This window comes from Scomber japonicus, chromosome 15 (genome assembly GCF_027409825.1).
Source record: "Scomber japonicus isolate fScoJap1 chromosome 15, fScoJap1.pri, whole genome shotgun sequence".
Lineage (NCBI taxonomy): Eukaryota > Metazoa > Chordata > Actinopteri > Scombriformes > Scombridae > Scomber > Scomber japonicus.
Window position 1 is genome coordinate 22471483 of NC_070592.1, and position 18795 is coordinate 22490277.

The window sequence follows — 18795 nt, forward strand, 5'->3', positions numbered from 1 at the left end:
TGCATAAGCTTCCAAGGAAAGTTTGCCTCCAGAGATACGTACCATGCATGGTCCCATATAAACATGAAGTAACGAATGCTAAGCCATTCATTAACCTGGTTAATTGCTCAGAGGTCTATATTCCAATCTCTCTATCTGATAACCACAATGCTTTCCTTTAACGTCATATTATATCTGAAATTTTGACTATTTTCAATTAGCTTTTCCATCACAAGGGAAATAAGAGGACAAACCACCCTTTCAAACCACTAAGCCCCAGCCTATATGCCAAAGAGTTCTGGAGGTCTTTTTTTTTTGCTGAAATATTAATACCTGAGCATTATTGCCAAGCAGCCCCTTTGGATTATTTATATAGTGTCTATTATTTTTTAGGTCAATTGTCCCATCCTGCTTGCCGTTGCATGAATGGCAAAGACTGCCGCCTGTGGTGTGTGTGTGTGTGTGTGTGTGTGTGTGTGTGTGTGTGTGTGTGTGTGTGTGTGTGTGTGTGTGTGTGTGTGTGTATGTGTGTGTGTGTGTGCGCGCCTGTCCTAAGGTGAGTTTCGTCTCTATATAGGCATGCTTTATGAATTATGAGGGGAAGTAAAGTGCACCAGTACCATCAAGGAAAACAAGCATGAAAGAGTGACTTGCAGGGGTGAGAAAATCAAAGCTGAGCATGCTCCACACAGAAGGATTTTATACATTTTTACACATTTTATATCCACTGAGCAATAAGGCGACATAGAAACTCCCATTTTGGTTTTGAATCAAGAAAACTTGATTCTCTGTGAAATCAATTTAATGAAATGTTGGCTAACAGCACAGTTAGAAGGAACAGGCTTTTTTCCCTTTTACATTAAATTGAGTATCTTAAGCTACTAGTCATACAGGAAAGGTTACATCAGCAAAGCCACAAAAAGTGTATCAAATTGGGGAAATGTGTGCTTTATTGCTTATCTCTACTGTTCATTTGTAAGAGGAAGAACAAGTCTTCCTAGACATTACATGGCATTCTGCATATCTACAGGCAGAAATGTAAAAACCAGCATGTGCAGCCCTTCCTCTCCATCCTGGTGACCTTTGACATCCACAGTAAATCTGTCCAAAGCAAAGAAATCTTGCTACACTGCTTCCATGTGCCAATAAATCAAGAGCCTGAGCAGTCTTTGTTTTTATTGCCTTACTCTAATAATGAAAATCAGACTTTTCAAAAATCAGGTGTTTACATAACGGCTTAAAATGTATTGTTTTAATCAGGATAAGAATGAAAAGTCAGTGTGTGTGAACATGCTCAATAGTCTAAAATTCATCATCTCGTTCTGCCATGTTATCAGGTACAACCAGTCAAAGGGCATCATATTCCTCTCATCAAAGGGTGGAACATCTGAGACCCGCACCAGTAACACAGTCACGTTACACTACAGACGTCCACACTGAAGCCCACGCTCTCCCTCCATGAGTCTCACCGGCTAAATGTTAGACATCTATATTGATGAGTGTGTGGGCAGCTCTGTGGTGAGGTGGCATCATACAGTGCTAGTCAAGAGAATGAGAGCTTTGTTAATGTATGTAATCAGCACGGGCTGGCTTTGGCAGTGTGACGTGGAAGGTAAACGTTGCTGCTGTCTGTCAGTAACATTTCCTCAACCTGCCACACAAGTATCCCTGCTCACATCCACCTGCTTCTCCTCCCCCCCCCCACCACCACCCCCTGCCCCCCTCTCTCTCCGATCCCCAGGCTCTCCTTCCTCTCCCCACCTCCTCCTCCCAACGTGTCTATTTCTGTCATCTTATTTGGAGTCATTGACAGAAGTGTGGTAGCTCAACCCCCCCCCCCCCCCACGCTCCACGCCACCACCACCCCCAAACCCTCCATCCTCTCGTCTCCATCCTCCTCCTATCTCGCTGTGCCGTTACAGCCGTTGTGGTCTCCCTGCCCCCTGAAAACACCCCTGTCGATCTCCTGCGGTTAGTACAGTCTGCCTGTGCTCTCTCCTTATAAGGGCAAAATACATTGACAGAGGCAGAGAGAGGGGGCTGTACCAGCACATGCAGGCAGGTAGGGGGACAGTGGCTCTAACAGAAGTGCACAGAGATGATGTAGAGGCAGAGGAGCAGAGGTGAGGAACAAGGAGGAGGAAGGATGAAGATGGACAGGGACTGTGATGGGAAGTAGGGCTCAAGTGAAGCTTTTGAGCTCTTGAAAGCAAATTTTTTTCTACTGAGAAAGACATATTTTATGGCAATTTGTGGCAATCAATATCCAGTCTCATGCAAAAGGTATTTATGGCTGTAGTCATACTCCCACAATTCCATGTTTTGTTTCTCTGAGCAGAGAAGCCTAAAAAGACACACCATTTAAACAATGGGACACTTACCAACAAAAACAAGGTTCATTGGATTACAAACTGCTGCTATTAAGTTGTAATATTAAATACATTAAAAAATGATGAAAAATCCTACATCTGAATTTATAAATGTGAATCAACCATTCATGATTTTAAACACTGCATGAGTGTCTTCTTCATTCATGTTTATTAGTATAGCAGGCTACTCTAAACATAACGCTGTAACACAACTCATAGCATATGGTGTAAAGCTCAGTGGATGATGTCCTTATCCCCAAAGTGCATGTCAGCAAGTACCTGAAACAGAAGAATGTACTGCAGGAACAGGCTGTATCGCTGCACCTCAAATAATGATTACAATGACTATCATCATCCCTGATTGATGATTAACATTCTTCCTCCTCGTCATCATCCAAATTTACCACAATTATGTAACTGTCATTATATCCACACAATGATATACTCCAGCATACTTGTATGTAGTCTCATTACACGTCACTTCACAATCAATTCACAAGGTTAAGCTCTGCATCACTCGTGACCATATTGGATCAGTTATACAAGATGTGAGCACACAAAAACCTTCATATCCATTGAAATCGTAAATGGACAGCAATTACTCATCAATATCCAATTTCTAGGAAGGGTGCACCAGTGATTTTGCACTTTCATTAACTTTGGGTACTGAAAGACACATTAAGAGGGAATTTTCAAAATTGATGTATTCTGTTTTGTTAATCAAGCTCTTTATATTTCGACAAGAATCAGAAGAAAATCAATATTTAAATCAATTTAAGTCTGCCAGTTTCAGGATCACTGGGACACCTAAATGGAACAGAGTTGTACGCCTTTCAAACTCCACAGTTCATAATGTAGGCTTTCTGTTAAAAAAAAAGAGGAAGTCTCCGTGCAAGCTGAGATAACCTCAATGACATCACCAGAGTTATTTTCTGATATTTGTCAAATCTCCTCCAGAGGCACAGAAGACATCATACAGCTGTTTTCACAGGCTGAGTAATACTCCCCATGTCATGTAAACTGATCTTCATATGTAAAATCTGTGGGATTCTTTCACCCTTAAATTTCACCATCATTCACTGAAATAAATGAAAAGAGAATTTCAGCGGTCAGAAAAGGAAAGGATAGTTTGCCAAAGAAAAGAAATTGGTTGGAGCTGAGAGAAGAGCACAAAAGTGAGGCAGAGTTACAAGAGCGTGTGGAGGACCAAAACCACAATATACAGTAGAGTGTGTTAAAGTGCAGTCATACACCCTATAAGGACTTAGAAACAATAGAAAAGTGAAATTATTGAATGTGTGAGTGTTTTTGAAATCAATCAGTTTTTCCCTTTTAGCAACCAAAAGCAAGTCCCCATTGTGTAAATCATTCAATGTTAGGGTGAAGACTTGCTTTAAGGTTACGGTAAGGTTATGGTTAAGGTTAAGCCTTGAAATGAATATAAATCAATATTATGTCCTCTGAAGTGATGGAAACACGACTGTGTGTGTCGCAGAGAGTGTGTGGGAGAGTGAAGAGTCTCAGTTTCCTGTACGAGTGATTGAAAGGGGACAAAATGGAGTGTGTGTGAGTGTGTCTTTGTGTGTGTGCATGCTGGTTCTGTTGGTTCAGCTGGAGCATTTCTCACCTCCTGTGTAGCAGGAGGTCTGCTCTGCCTGCAAGGACGGGGCAGGTGCTAATTGGGCTTGAAGAATCTGAATGGAGGCGTCTGCCATGAATGGAGGTGCATGTGTAGAGCAACAGGCCTCGTGTGATCCATGTGTGTTTGTTCAGCATGTGTTTGCAGGACATCAGCGTCAGTGTGTTGCCTCAGACTGTATAAACACACCTCCTCTCTGTGTGCTGGTATCTGAGTTAAGTTAAATAGACTTCTGGTTTTGTGGCAGACGGAGGGATGACACCCCCATTGGGAATGATGCGAGGAGAAGAGATGTAAATCCATTTAGTCACAGGTCCCCGAGTGGAGTTAAAAGACAGACGCAAAGGGAGGACGAGATGGGAATTAAACCAACAAAACACCCGGCTGCTAAGTGTGTCAGCATCTACGAAAAAAAGCCAAGCAGGGGGTGTAGAGTCGGTGTGTGTGTTTGTTTCGGCATATTATCAGGATGAAACATCTGCTCTTTTTAATCTTTACCAACCTGTAGGCAACACTGCATTTACTAATTCCCCCACAGGGACAAAACTCAAACCCACCCCCAAGCCCACACAACAGAGCTGATCTTAGAAGAAGAAGAAGAAAAATAGATCAGATTAATGAATAGGATCTTGATTCGGAGGGAGTTCAGAGATAAGCCTTTGCTCACCATCTCTCCTCTCAGAATATATATAACAGTGAACTATCTCTCCTATCTCTCTATCGTGTCTCTCGATTGGCGTTCCCTTTGAAGGAATTAGGGAACGAAAACTGTCGAGAGAGAGAGAGAGAGAGATGAGTCTTGATAGCTCTCCCTGGTGTGTCGGTTATGTAAAGAGGCTGTGATATAACCCTAGAGGAGAGAGAGAGAGAGTTTATGGGATGAGTAAGTTGAAGGACATGCAAGAACGAGGTCACAGATTTATACTGATGGAGATTTGCTGACAGAGGAATTGTGAACATGCACATATCTGAATCTGAAAAGAAAATGGTTATTTGAATGTGAGAGTGGAGTAGCTTGTAAAGGGACAGATGGACATTTAAAAAGCCTAACCAGGACTATTAACAGGTAGGGCCTGACATGATACTACTGGTAACATTATGGGGAAAAGTAGGATCCAGTGTTTTGGAAGAGTTGGGATATTTCTGTTTCTTCTGTTGGTTCAAATTTGACCCCTCTGCAAGTTTCTCAACTTTAAGGATGTGACATTTACTATATCAAGTGACTGTATTTGGGTAGCATTGTTCGAATTGAGGGACACTGAGCAGGATGCCCAACAAATACTCTGACCGGAATTTCTGAGCTGTGATCTATATCTTTAGACCCTTTAAAAGTACTCACATATTAAAAAAAGCCTTGGGTTGAACACATTGATGTGTTCCCATGCTTTGTTTTACTTAAACTTGACAAGTTACTTGCGATGATGATCCAGGACGACTTTGAGATTGACATTCAGGAACTGGTGCCTCCAAGGAAGATGACGCACAGTAGCATGAGGCGTAGTGACCACAGTTACACAGTTAATGAGTAAAGGGAAGAGGTTAAGACATTATTTGTGCATGTGTGTCTGTGTGTCTGTATCGGTGCCAGTAGGGGAAGCTGCAGGGGCGGGGGGTAGGGTGTCCCAGAATTTGGCGACTGCCCCCACTCCCTTCCCCCACGTTGGGCATCACATGGACAGTGTTAGACTGGAAAAGGAGGAGGAGAGAAAGAAAGGAGAGGCAGAGAGAGAGAGAGAAGATGGAGGGATGCCAGTGTGTCTTCCCGCTGGCACCCAGATGAGCCTCGCAGTCTGCCCGCACCCTATTTGTGGAGATCCATATAAACACTATCAGTTGAAAACAGATCCTGGATTATCACAGCTTTAGGGGTACATTGTGTTTTCCCTATATGGGGAACAACACAACTCCACCTCCTTTTTTCTCTATTTACACACATACATACATACATAAATACACACACACACACACACACACACACACACTATACTGTACATCCTGCCATGATTCCATATGTGTCTAGACTGGAGTTTTCCCACTAACCCTCACTCTTCCAGACTCTTCTCCTTTTTCCCCGAGGCTGAGCTGATTAACAGTAATAGGGAACAACAATGCATGATAATGTGAATTATAATGGACCGATGGAGGCGCCCTTTGGCCCAGCACTCCATATGAGGCCAATGGCACAGTAATGGTGTACATGGGCCCTGCAGGGACAGGGCAGACACAGACAAAGGCATGCCAGACTTCTAGGTTAATGTAAGTGGAAAGGACGCGGAAAGCCTGGAGGGGGTGAACATAGGTCCTCAACATGGTCCACACACACAAAAAGATGAGGAAATTAGTTTATTTTGAACTGTAAATACACTCGTTCCTGCCAGAGTACACACATTAGTGGTATGAGGTCACGTTGTGGCTCCAGCTTTCATATTGTTACGCTTTTAAAAAAATGAGTGGCAGTCGACTGTTTTCTGAAAAGTTAATATTTTAGAGATTATGTGGTTTTTTTACTCTAGTGCAGCCAAGTACTGGTCAGAGTGTTTTATTTTTGCAGCAGCCACAGACAGCAGTTGGCCTCCTCTCTCTCCTCACGCCTTATGCTTCTCCCTTGTTTCTTTTTTGATGGCCAGCTGTTGTTCAGTCATCCCCTTCTTCCCTTCCCTCCGTCTTTTTCACTGGCTGACACTCTGGGGGAGCTATAAGCAGACGGTGGGCAGTGGGGAGCTGGGTGGGGGTGGCAAGCCTGGGGAGGTTTTAACAACAGAGATATACAGTACAGAAAATGGTCTGAAAGGACCAACACACTGCATTGGAGATTGAAGGTCTTATCCCACATGACTCCCAACTTGTCTCACTCAGGAGAGGTGAAGAGGTCAGGCTATTTACTCCACGGAGGATCTCTCTCTCTCTCCGTCTCTCATTCAAACACACACAGTGAAATAGATGGGGGGAGACAGAATTTGTCCCCTTTCACCTCATCTATCACTCAATAAATTGGACTCTGTCTCCCGTGCAGTGTGTGATGTCTGGTTATAAGGAGCTGTCAGAGATGGAGCTGACAGCTAAAGGATATTAATGAGACACATCCACAGATATTCTCACTCTTGCAGACAGTTTTTTTTTCATTTTTATGGTTCCTCCTCTTTTCTTTGCTCTGTGCATTTGTCTCTGTTTCAAAGCTTTGTTTATCACTTTCTTCATCATTCTCCTTCTGATGGATAACTACTGGTAGGGTTCGCAGCTAATGATGAATACTGAGAACACAAAAGTAAACAGTGGAGGATGGAGGTCCTGAAGGTCTGGATTAATTATCCTGTTTTATCCTCCTACATAGAACTGTTTTACAAAGGACTCTTAATGTTTAGGGAGACTGTAAATATTGTGGAGAGAGATCATTTCAATCCACACATAAAATACAAATAATGTGATAATGATGTTTAAATTTTAGGCTGAATCTTTATCCAACAAGACTTATAAATGTTAAATAATTTCATAACATTTTCAGATTCAGCTTCTTTATGGTGAAGATAGAGCATATATTTTAAAAGCTACCCTTGCTGTAAGATCCACAAAGACTAACAGATAATAAAAACCTACAGACTTCTCTAGTGAATGTCTACTGTTCATCACAGATACTTCTCACCCCCGCCAAAACTTATGTTAATGTCTCCCCTCTGGCTGGTGCTACAGAGCACTGTGTGCCAAAACAAGCAGACATAAGAAGTGTTTCTTCCCGCATTAACAGCCCAATCTGGACTGGAGTTTCTGTAGCCTATAACAGCTGTGCAATTTCTATTATTATAGATATGTATGTGATATATGGGCAGTACATTCCTATAGTGCAATATGAGGATTTAATATCTACTAACTGTACAAATGCCATCACACCCTTTAATATATTCTTCAGTTTATTCCACTGTTGTTTGCACCACTGTGGCACATTGTACTTCATTTTGTGACCAACCAGTCTACAACTTTGAATGTAAACATGATCTTCAAATACATCAGACAGTATCTCTGGACAGCTGTTATTCATCTGCCTTACTGCAACTGCCTATTGTCACTTTTCTATTCCTATTCATCAGTTTTCTTGTTCTCTATATATTTGTTTTGATACTGTATGTTTAAAGCTACTGAACACCAAGGGTCAAACTTAATTGTGAGCATCCCTGGTCAATAGACGTTGTACTGATGGATCACACAGTGACAGTCTCAATCTTTATTATTATAACAATGTCAACAGCAGACTGACGCTGTTAAACCAGCTGAATGTCTCCTGCTCCATCTAGTGGCGCTTTTAGGGAAATGCACTCCCTGGCTCCAGGCACTGACCTGTCACTGTAGCCGAGTGCCCCACATACATATAATTACTGCTGAATAATAGGGTGAAATGAAATCACTAAATATGCTAAATCTGCTGGGCTGCTTTCCTCTGATATTTTGACAGTTTATACCCGTTTTGGCACAAAGTTTGATAAAATGTTATTGAGGTGGAAGATTCTGACATTTCTCAAGATTCAGGTATCAGTTGACTATATGTTTTACTCTTCACAATTCATAGTACAAAAACTATTTTAAAATTACCATTCAATTGAATCAAAATCCAGAAAAATTTGAACACTAACATAATTGTAAGGTTTTTGTTGCGTTTAACACTTGTGGGCACAAAGTTTCTCTCATGTCTATAAATTCAGCCTCCACCACTACATTGACTTTATATGGTCTTATACAATGCTGACAAACTGTATAAATAACAATAGCAAACATGCACATACTGTCAAAAGTACGATTTACAGTCACTCTATACTAGCTCTTCACTGTACGGAGGAGGCCAACTGTAATCTATTGATGTTAGAGCACATAATGACTTATGTAGTTGTATTCAAGTCACATTTGTCTCATCTAGCGCCCAAAAACAATGACACATATTGTATGTAACTGTATGTATGTAGCTGTATGAGAAACTGCACACACAGAACTGAAAATTCAAGCAAAATGACCTGACAAAAATCTTTCACATGTAAATATGTCATCCATGTTTATTACATTTAAAGGTGAGGCTGTTTACACTGAGTTTAAGCACCAAGAAATAAATGGTAAAAAAAGAAAAGTAATTGATGCTGAAGGAGTTGAAATTGAGCATTAAGCCACACACACAGACAAAACATTGCTAAAAAAATATTGTCCTGTTTCACCTGCAAAAATTGACATTTTTAAAAAGATCCTCCATGACTTCTGTAACGTGTAGTCTCTCTGCTGTATCACAAAAAAATGGCGGGAAAAAAACTCCAAAAAACGGGAAAATAAATCAGTATCTGTATTTTGTAGAATAATCCTTGGGAGACACCACAAGACCTCGTCCTTTTCTTGCTCCTCGGTACACTGTTTCCACAATGTCTATCATCTCCTGCTTGTCCTCCATTGTCCAGTTGATCTTGTTGTTGTTACCGGTGCCCAAATCAATCATGATGTGCTTGTTCCTGGAATTAAATAAACAAAACCCACGAATATAAAGTAATTTATCTACACCTAACTTTCAATTATTGTTTGTATTGTTGTCATTTCAAGAACATTAACACCGATGCTGTGAATAATTAGTGCCTCACCTGAAGAAAAACATGACAGTGCAGGGGTCGTACAACTCGTACATCTTGTTGAAGTCAGGCACTTCTGTGATGTCCACCAGGTAGATGACTGCAAAGTTCTTTACCTGTCAGGATAAATATCAACATGTGAACATAATATTACTACAACAATACAGAGAAGTGAACTGCTAAGCATATTCATCATTAAAGGTCAGCTGTTGGATTAAACTAAATTATTTGAGTACAGTTCACATTACCATGCTTGTAAGTGACTGTATTCTTTACTTGACACTTAACCTGATAACCTACATTTAAAAATATTACATGTGAGACTTTTAACTATTCATAGGCTTGGAAACCACATTTGTCTTTTAAATACATGCAGTTTCTCATCACTTCAGTGTGCTTATCTGTAGGAAATTATAGTGCGTGTCAGCTTTTTAGCAGCCTTAATAAGTTTGGGCAGTATGTGCTGAAAAGCATTAACAAATTGCTGACAGAGAGAAACATATGCAAACGTAACATACTGTAATGAGAATCTCGGTTGTAAAATCAGCAGAACACAGTCAAAATGAGGGCAGTGAGCACAGCGATTAAAATAGTGAGGCAACTTCACATCACCTAAGCAGGAAGTACTAAATACATCTACAGCGTCTACAAGAAGGACCTGCACATGCTACACCACAAGCTTTTCAGCTGAGAACAAGACTAAACAAATGCAATGCTTCTGTTGGTCCCCAAATTGTAGTAATTTTATGAGTAAGCACGTAAAAAAAAAAAAAGTATTAATACTGGATGACCATCAAAACTTTCTGTTAGTGTAGAATAACCACTTTATTCCTTAAAGAAAATGATGCCAACTATTAGCTGTGCCAACATTTATGTAACCCAATATAGGGCAATCATGGCAATTAACAATATACAACTTCTCCAATGGACTTTTGACACTGCAATTAGCTTATGCAACAATCTGATTGAAGTACAGTGTGTAATGTTACTTTTATAATATTACTGCCTGTCAACACCAGCTTGTTTATTTATTTCTTTATCAACCACACTGTTTATTGCACGAGTGAGAAGGGCACCTGAAAGCAACACAGCCTGTTAGCATTAGTGGTCTATTTTTGCTAGTTTAGTATATAATACAAACATTAGAATATTATGTTAAAATGTTCAAGTCATGGATCTTACACATTAAGCAGATACTGAATGACTGTGGTTTAAAAGCTGAATAACATTAAGAGGCTGAAGTGAACTCAGAAGCATGACACTGTGTTATATTTATAGAGAATTTAAACAAGAGATTACATTGGAAAAGTTGTTGGATGAAAAGCAAATGTATAGACAGGCTATTTATGACTTTAGGTTGAACAACACCAGAATTCCCAAGAGTGGAAGATATAAAGGGCTGCATAGAAACTTGATCTGCAACCTTTGTAGTGACACTCATCTTTGAGACATATCATGCTTTGTTTGAATATAAGAATGTAAGCATAATAAATTACAGAGAAAGTATTTGCCAAAGTATTATTTAAACCACACATCTATGTTTACATTCATTATGTTATTACAATCAGATTGAGGAATGTTCCTTTGATTAAATGTCGTTTGTTGTACTTCAGCAATTCGTTACCGTTTTGTTAGTATTGAATATATATTATGCATTGTTATTATATTATATTATATTATTGAATATTTTGTGTTCCATACCATGTTATCATAGACTACAGTTAAAGAAATTACAGTGAAAGACACACTGACCATCTTTAAACTGGATGCATTAATGCACATGTTAAGTTCATTTACTCAAACAGCAGCATGCATGTGTCACAGCAGACCATCAGCTGATGCTACTGGGCTTGTTTACACGTCAAAAGATCACTGAAGCTAATGCTAATAGCACAACACACACTGTTGAGAGGATGGATCAGAGACTAATCAAACCTTTTCTGCGATGCTGTACAGAACTTCGTCCATTTTCATACATGTTGGGTCCCAGTCGTGTCCAAAGCGGATCACAAGGACACGGTCCTCTTCGGACAGGATGGCTTGGTCGACCTGCCAGCCATTATGGAGATGTGGTAGCATGTACGACATCTTGACCCTGCGTCGTGGAGTCCCAGTCTGAATAAATAACACGTGACTTTTAATTCAAATAACTTGAAAGACAAAGACAGTAACGTTTAGTCCAGAAACATCTAGAACGATCAGTATTTGTGCTCATAGTGAGTGTGAACATGCAGTTAGCCTGTTGAACCACGTTAGCTGGCGAGCTAGCGAGCTTGACTTGGCTATAGCTCGAAGGAAAAAGAATGAATTAGATGGTAATTTTAAAAGATTTACCTTAAAACTTACCTTAAAATGCAATAGAATGTGTTATATGGTGGAGTAAACGTTTTGTGGTGTAAAACGTAGCTGGATAACTCGAATATGTAGCTAAACAATGTTAGCTGCTGATACCAGTGAGGATACCTTTTCGTAAGTGGTACGTTGTTGTACGTACAGCGTCACCACCCGACGCGTTTACGTCACATGTGAGTATCATTTACAGACTGCAAAATTACTTTAAACTAGTAAACAACAATAATAATAAATTAATAAACCACTATGTTCCATGAAACCTCTGACTAAAATATACATATATACATGTAAAACCTCCACCTTTTTTAATTGTATTTGTTTATTTACTTTTATTTGAATTAGTTTTTGTTATCTTTAGGCTACAAGTAATTTATTATGTAATATTCTTTATTGCATGATCAGAAATGCTTTAAATGCTTTTCTACTTGAATACTCTTCAGTGAATTAAGAAGAAACTTGAACTGAGAAGAAACCAAAAACCTCATGTGGAATCAGAATAGGCCTATACTGCCTTTAATCAAAGCCTTCTTTGACAACAGTTGTCCTTGGAGATAGTCATGCCAATTTTATATTGAGGAAACAAGCTATCAGGAAATAAAAAGGTATTATCTCTGCAACACCTTCAGTAAATGCAAAGCTGACATTTCCCCATGCTGCTCATATAGCAACAAAGAAGAACATTTGCTCTACTTAATCCATGTCCCTGCCCACTTCTGAAGAATTACCTTCTCTACTTATCTTCTTATCACTGCCTTCTCTCTACAGTTATAGTTCAGGAAATATTTCAATTTCATTAGATATGAATAAATATATATTTTAAAAACAATTGACATTAATATATTTAGACATTTATACAGTACATCAAATAAAGAGACATAAAGACAAAACATTTATTGTTGTGCAATTCATTACAGTACAAATAGAAAGTACAATACACAAAGGTTCAAAGGTTATAGGAAAACTTTCCAGTCTATGACATAGCAGCATATTATGGCACTCCTTAGAGAGAGTATGAATCATTGTTAGACGTGTATCAGCCTATTTTTTATTCCACCACTACACTACACAATCACATTACTGTGGTTCTGAATGGCCAAGTGATTAACAAAGTCTTGACTATTTCACGTTAGACTATTTGGTCTAGGACACAATATTGATAGCCGATTTTGCAACAAACAGACAAAATACAATCCACTACCATCAACACTGTAATCATCCCTTAAAGCTGATATAGGCATATTTTATTCAGTATGGCTGTTTGTTTGTTTTTTTTTCACATTGCACAACATCAGCCTTCAGCGTTCTGATCAAGCCTCTGAACAGGCATCAAATGCAAATCTCTACTGAAAAGAGACATTACTCTTCCTCCATGTTGGGTATGAAAGTCCTCTGCTATAAAAACACACCCTGTTCAGCAAAACAGTCCAGTTCAGCAAGATCTCAGGTTGCATGAGCCCACTTTTCAGCCAGCAGGGGACATACGGAACATTCACTTATTTTCTGGAGACACAAACTGACTCCACCAGTGGTTCTTTGAACATCCGTCGATGCCTAGAGCAAAATCTCAAAAGTCCATCGCTGTCCCGTGAGGCAATATGAATAATAAACAATCCCTGATGAGCACTGACGCTCGGCTGGAACAGACAGCGTTTGCATGAGGTCAGGGCACACAGTCGACCACAGACAGACGTAGAGTACATTGAAAACTGTACTCTTGCGGCTCCTAGTCAGAAGGATGCTCTGGACATGAGCGATTCACCTCAAACCACTCATCTATACACCTGAAACAGATAGAGAAGGATGTGATTAAATAAAGGTGAAAACAGCTGGATTACATTTAGTTAACGATATATGATATGATTCATTTATGGGTTAGAGACACAAAACAAAGATTCATTATGTTCAAGGAATAAAATTCAACATTTTGGGGCATGCACTTATTTGCTTTTTTGATGAGAATTAGATGAGACGACTGATACCACTCTTACATTTTAGAGTGATATCATCTCAGTTTATCAGTGTCTAATAGACTCCTACAAAATGCATTCTAGCATTAACACTAAAAATGGAGAAACATTATTTAAAATCAGAATTTCCCCCTAAAAATCAGGTAAATCCACCAACAACTGTTTCTTTTTGTGTGTGTTTGTGTTTGTTAGTTACCCTTTATGGTAGATACAGAGGCAGGGCAGTCTGGCAATGGTGTCTCCCTGCTCCAGCTCTTCTAAACAGATGGCACATTCCCCAGAGTCCCTGGACAGGACGTCCTCTGAGAAAGACAATATGAACCCAGACAAACTGAGCAAAATGCAGCCTCACACACCAAACCTTGTATCAAATGTTCAGTTTCAATAGGTTGCGTTTTAGTTGAATGTAGTTTGATGATATTTTTTTAAATAACACTGGAGAGAAAACTGAGCCAGACTGGTTAAATGATCTTAACAACACATGATAATGTCTTCATTTGTGTCACATGTTTATCTGCATATTCAGATATGAGTGTCAATACCTGAGGCACGGGAGTGGCTAGGACTGCCTGTAGCCTCTCACGCAAATATTAAAATGAATTCTACAGAAGAAGTAAGATATTTATTCAAATGTTTTTCTATTTGCATGGGTTATATGACGGGATGAAGGAATGACTTAATATTTCTTACACAGCTGTGTTCCTGTGATAAGCTAAGACATGCTGTACAGTAGGTCAGCTGCATATGTACAGGATTTATCAGTAACATGCATGCTGCTGCGGGTGCGTGCAAGCGTGCACGTGTGTCTCCCAACATGTACGGTCCTAACATTTAAAGATGGTGAGGCAATCTACTGTTAGCATTCATCCAACTGTATCAAGCTCTTGGTGAAAAAAGTGTGTGCAGTCAGAAGTGAGTGTTTTTGAACTTCTACAGTCGAGAAGTGTTTACCTTCCTGTGCGTGCTCATGTAGATGCTCGTGTGCACAGGTGCTCGCAAACAGTTAGTCTGCACGCATATGGGTGACTACATGGGCATGCAGCTGCATCACATAGTTGAATTTGCTTTGTTCTTTTCATGCTGTATTGTGTAATGTTAAGCACAGCTGTGTTTTTGTCATGTCTTTAGTCTAACTGGGAATCAGCTGATGCAAGACTTAAATTGTTATAATCCTCATGATGAAGTTGTAGAAACAATAACTGATGTAAATAAAAAAAGGCTTTTCTTTAAGAAGGGAAGACAGAAGCAGCAGTAAAATGTGTTGTCAGTGCATCTTTGAAATGCTTGCTCTACTTAAGTCCATTTTATGCTATGTTACTTTGCAGGGTAAGACTTTACATACAAAACATATGATTACATTATGATATAGAATGTGTTGTTATATATTAAACCACCCAATAGTAAATAAAGGTGTCATCATCAGTAGTAATAAACCAGTAATATAATATTTCAGTGGTTCCCAAATGTAGGGTGCCAAGAAATGTTGCTGTTATCTTGTAAAATACGGTACACTTTATCTCTTTGGGCCTCTCAAAATCCTTCAAATGACATAATCTATAAATGAATAATCCCTCTTTTGGCTCTAATACAACACCACACTCAGGATCTTGAACTTTCACCCCCGCTCCCTCCCCTCCCCTCCCCCCCACTTCCTTACTGTTATAGGTGAGCCGTGTTTTGCTGAAACACATGAGCAGGTGCTTCTCTATTTCATCCGATGCCATGAACTTGGAGCAAACAGGACAGTGGAATCCTGGGAGGGGAGGAAAACACAAAGGCAGGAAGATGAGGACCCGGATGTGGCAAGAATCTCTCTCATAACCTTTTATTGATATATATACACAAGAGAGACGTGGAACCGTTTGCACTGGCTTGATCTTACACAATCTGACATGACCCAACACCTCCTACCTGCTCTTAGTAAACAATCTGCTACAATCTGCAATCAAATCATCTTTCTTCTTTGCTGATGGTTTTTTATGTGTGTGTTTAATTGCTCATTTCAAACTAACTGGAAACACACTCAAGCTCAAGCTGTAATATTTCTAATAATTCATCAAATAAGTGATTTATTAATTCATAATTTGACCCAAATGCGCAAGGCTCCCCAACCTCGTGCATCCTCTCAGCCGCACAGAGATTAATAGGGCAGGAATGGCTTGACCTGAGATAAGCTAGCCTCTTGTTTAACATTATAACAGCTGGGTCAAGCAAGGACAACAAATACATCACGCATGCAGGCGGTGATTACGTCTGATTCTGCCCTGAACCTCATTTTTGTGTCGTGTGTTTGTACAAGAGGTGAGGAAACAAGATAAGTTTGGGTGGATGCCTTGTCACACCTTAGTCACTATCACATGTAACTGACCAGCATGATTATTGATGAGGGGGAATAATTATTACACTTCCTCATCTGGGAAATTACGTGTGCCATGTAATCAGCATGATGACTATATTCAGCTGTGTTTTTACTGACCGCATTGTTAAAAGATGAGGAAACTGGAGCATGCGTCATTTCCAAAAAGCTCAAACAGCAAATGCAGGGATTCAGGAAACATTAGAAAATGTTAGGAGCTTTTGTTTTTCCAGTCAAACGGGAGGGGGGTGGGTGGGGTAGGGGGTGGGGGTGGGGGGTTGTTAACAGTCCCGTTGTGTCAGTTGGTGCCCTGTTTTGTTGTGGTCTAGTCTGGAAACAACCCGACAGTTTAGATACAGCTAAACTTACAAATTCAGGAAGTTTGTATGTGTGTGTGTCTGTGTGTATGTCTCTCTCTCTCTCCCTGTGTGTGTGTGTGTGTGTGTGTGTGTGTCAGGCAATGTGTAACCAGAAGGAAGCTCTTATCTGCTGACCTACATAATGCGCTCTTCCCTCTGAGCCGGAGTGAAAAACAGGCCAGTTTTGCAAGACAAGGGGGAGAGGCAAAGAAGAAAGACGCTTAAAGACTGTGTAGAGCCACCTGTGGCTTCAATAAAAGCACAAGTGCTAAACAAAGGGCTCAGTGATTAGACATATGCCAGGTCTCACGTGCCAAAATGCAAAGATACATGCAACTGTAATTTTATAATAGCTTGTAGGAATGTCATAACTACACACCTGCATGAAGTAACATATGTTGACACTAAACTTAGTAACAGGCTCAGTGTGAAGAGCAGAAATATTGCAGTTATGCCACATGAGATTAAAAAAAGGCCGTTGAGTATGATAAGGACCCTGTGCTGAGAACAATGACCACACTATAAAACAATACAAGAGATAAAGATGAAGTGGCATGGTGCACTGTTTGTTCTCTATTCACAGTGACACAGACAAACTGTACTTCAGGAACCAGATAATGAAATCAGAGATGGAAAAATGATGACGGAAGACGCTGAGCAACAGTTTAATTGAGTTAGAAAGCAGCGTTTCCTGGTGTTTCATGGCGTTTATGAATGTGTACCAACTCCTGCGTTACAGTCTTACCTCCCAGCAGGTGAGGGGACAGGTGAGCCGGTAGGGACCCTATTAGCAACCTGTGGCCCTCAGGTGGCTCTTCATCGCCACCATCTGTGCCATCGGGATTTTGATTGCGGCGTGACCCCGACCTGCCGCCGGCCGGTATACTGAGCCCAGAGCTGGTTGGACCCCCTCCCGTGATACGGATCCTGGGGCCATCGGGTCCATTGGTATACCTAAACCCTGCAATCCTCTCCCCTCCGCTGGAGTGACTAGATGGGAGATCGGAGCTGGAATAAGCCCGAGTTCTGCCATCAAATACCGTGCTGCTCTGTTTGGCCCCCATGCTGTTTCAGGGCTAACCTCCACAAGCTTGAGTGCGCTGTAAAGTTTTTTTAGCCACGACACATGGTTACAGTGAGTCTTGAAGAGCTGACACCAACAAAGGAAATGCATGAACAACAACACCGGCGAAGTGATCCAACATGTTAAAGTTTCATGGTGCGCCCTGTGCGTAAAGTGCGCACTCACTGACGCATAACTCAATTTCCAAATGGTTGTTTTTTTTTCTTGGCAGAGCCCTTCCCTTTTTTTTCCAACAATAGAAAAAAATATGAAGATAAAATCTCTTCAGTTGCAAGTCTTCAGTTCTTCCTCATCGGACGAGGACATAAGCTCAAGTGTTGACCCAGAGCCCGTCTGGTTCAAGTTTGTTTTTGTTCTCAACCGTGGCCGTCTGCAAAGAAAAATAAAAGCAGGGATCGCCCTCCTCCCCCCTGTGAGGCAGCTCCGTCAAGGCACCAGAAGTTCACCAGATTAACACCAACACGCCTTCAGTGTAAAAGCGGGTTAGGCCAATAGTGGAAACTGTGGATAAACTGTATGAAGTTCCTAAATAGAGACTGAAACTTTGTATTTATGCATCTGTCTTTCTCTTTAGCTACTGTCTTATCCCCTTGCACCTTAACGACATCTCTTTTTAGATATATGTAGCCTTGCACTTGGGATTTTTGGTAGCTTTAACTTTAAGTAATAGCCTACTGATTCCTTTTAGAAAAACATGTGTTCAACTTTGCATAAAACATGTTGACCTGCATTTTATATATAATATATGTAATAGAAAATTATCTTTATTTTATCATCATCTTAAGTGTATTTGGCTGTTTTGCTTTGTCAGTTTAATACTTACAAAGGTTACAGACGTTATTGTTAAAATTGTTACAAAACTGTATGTGAACACTTATATTTCCTTATGAAAACGTGCCTTTAAAAGTTCAAAGTCAACACTGGTTGACTCAGGAAATGTCCACAGTGTCTGATCATTTATTATAAAAATAGTAAAGGGCCAGTTTACCAAAATCACTCATATTTACTAATTGATGAGGGCTTACACATAAAACACCATACAACAAAATGTGTGGAAATGTACGCAGATGTGTAGTGTTGCATTTATTTGAAAGATGGG

General features: G+C 40.2%; 2 protein-coding genes across 2 annotated transcripts; both read right to left on the reverse strand.

The window, feature by feature from the left end:
• Positions 1 to 9005: 9005 nt before the first annotated feature.
• Positions 9006 to 12065, reverse strand: txnl4a (thioredoxin-like 4A). Its single transcript, XM_053334316.1, has 4 exons — positions 11925 to 12065; positions 11514 to 11693; positions 9591 to 9694; positions 9006 to 9464 (listed from the first exon to the last, which is right to left on the reverse strand). Exons 2-4 carry the CDS (start codon positions 11664 to 11666, stop codon positions 9293 to 9295), a joined length of 429 nt encoding a protein of 142 aa, XP_053190291.1. The 5' UTR covers positions 11667 to 11693; positions 11925 to 12065; the 3' UTR covers positions 9006 to 9292.
• Positions 12066 to 12807: 742 nt separating this feature from the next.
• Positions 12808 to 18089, reverse strand: LOC128374352 (E3 ubiquitin-protein ligase znrf2-like). The gene is made up of 4 exons (XM_053334643.1): positions 17358 to 18089; positions 15555 to 15650; positions 14094 to 14199; positions 12808 to 13711 (listed from the first exon to the last, which is right to left on the reverse strand). Exons 1-4 carry the CDS (start codon positions 17674 to 17676, stop codon positions 13654 to 13656), a joined length of 579 nt encoding a protein of 192 aa, XP_053190618.1. The 5' UTR covers positions 17677 to 18089; the 3' UTR covers positions 12808 to 13653.
• Between the last annotated feature and the right edge of the window lie 706 nt (positions 18090 to 18795).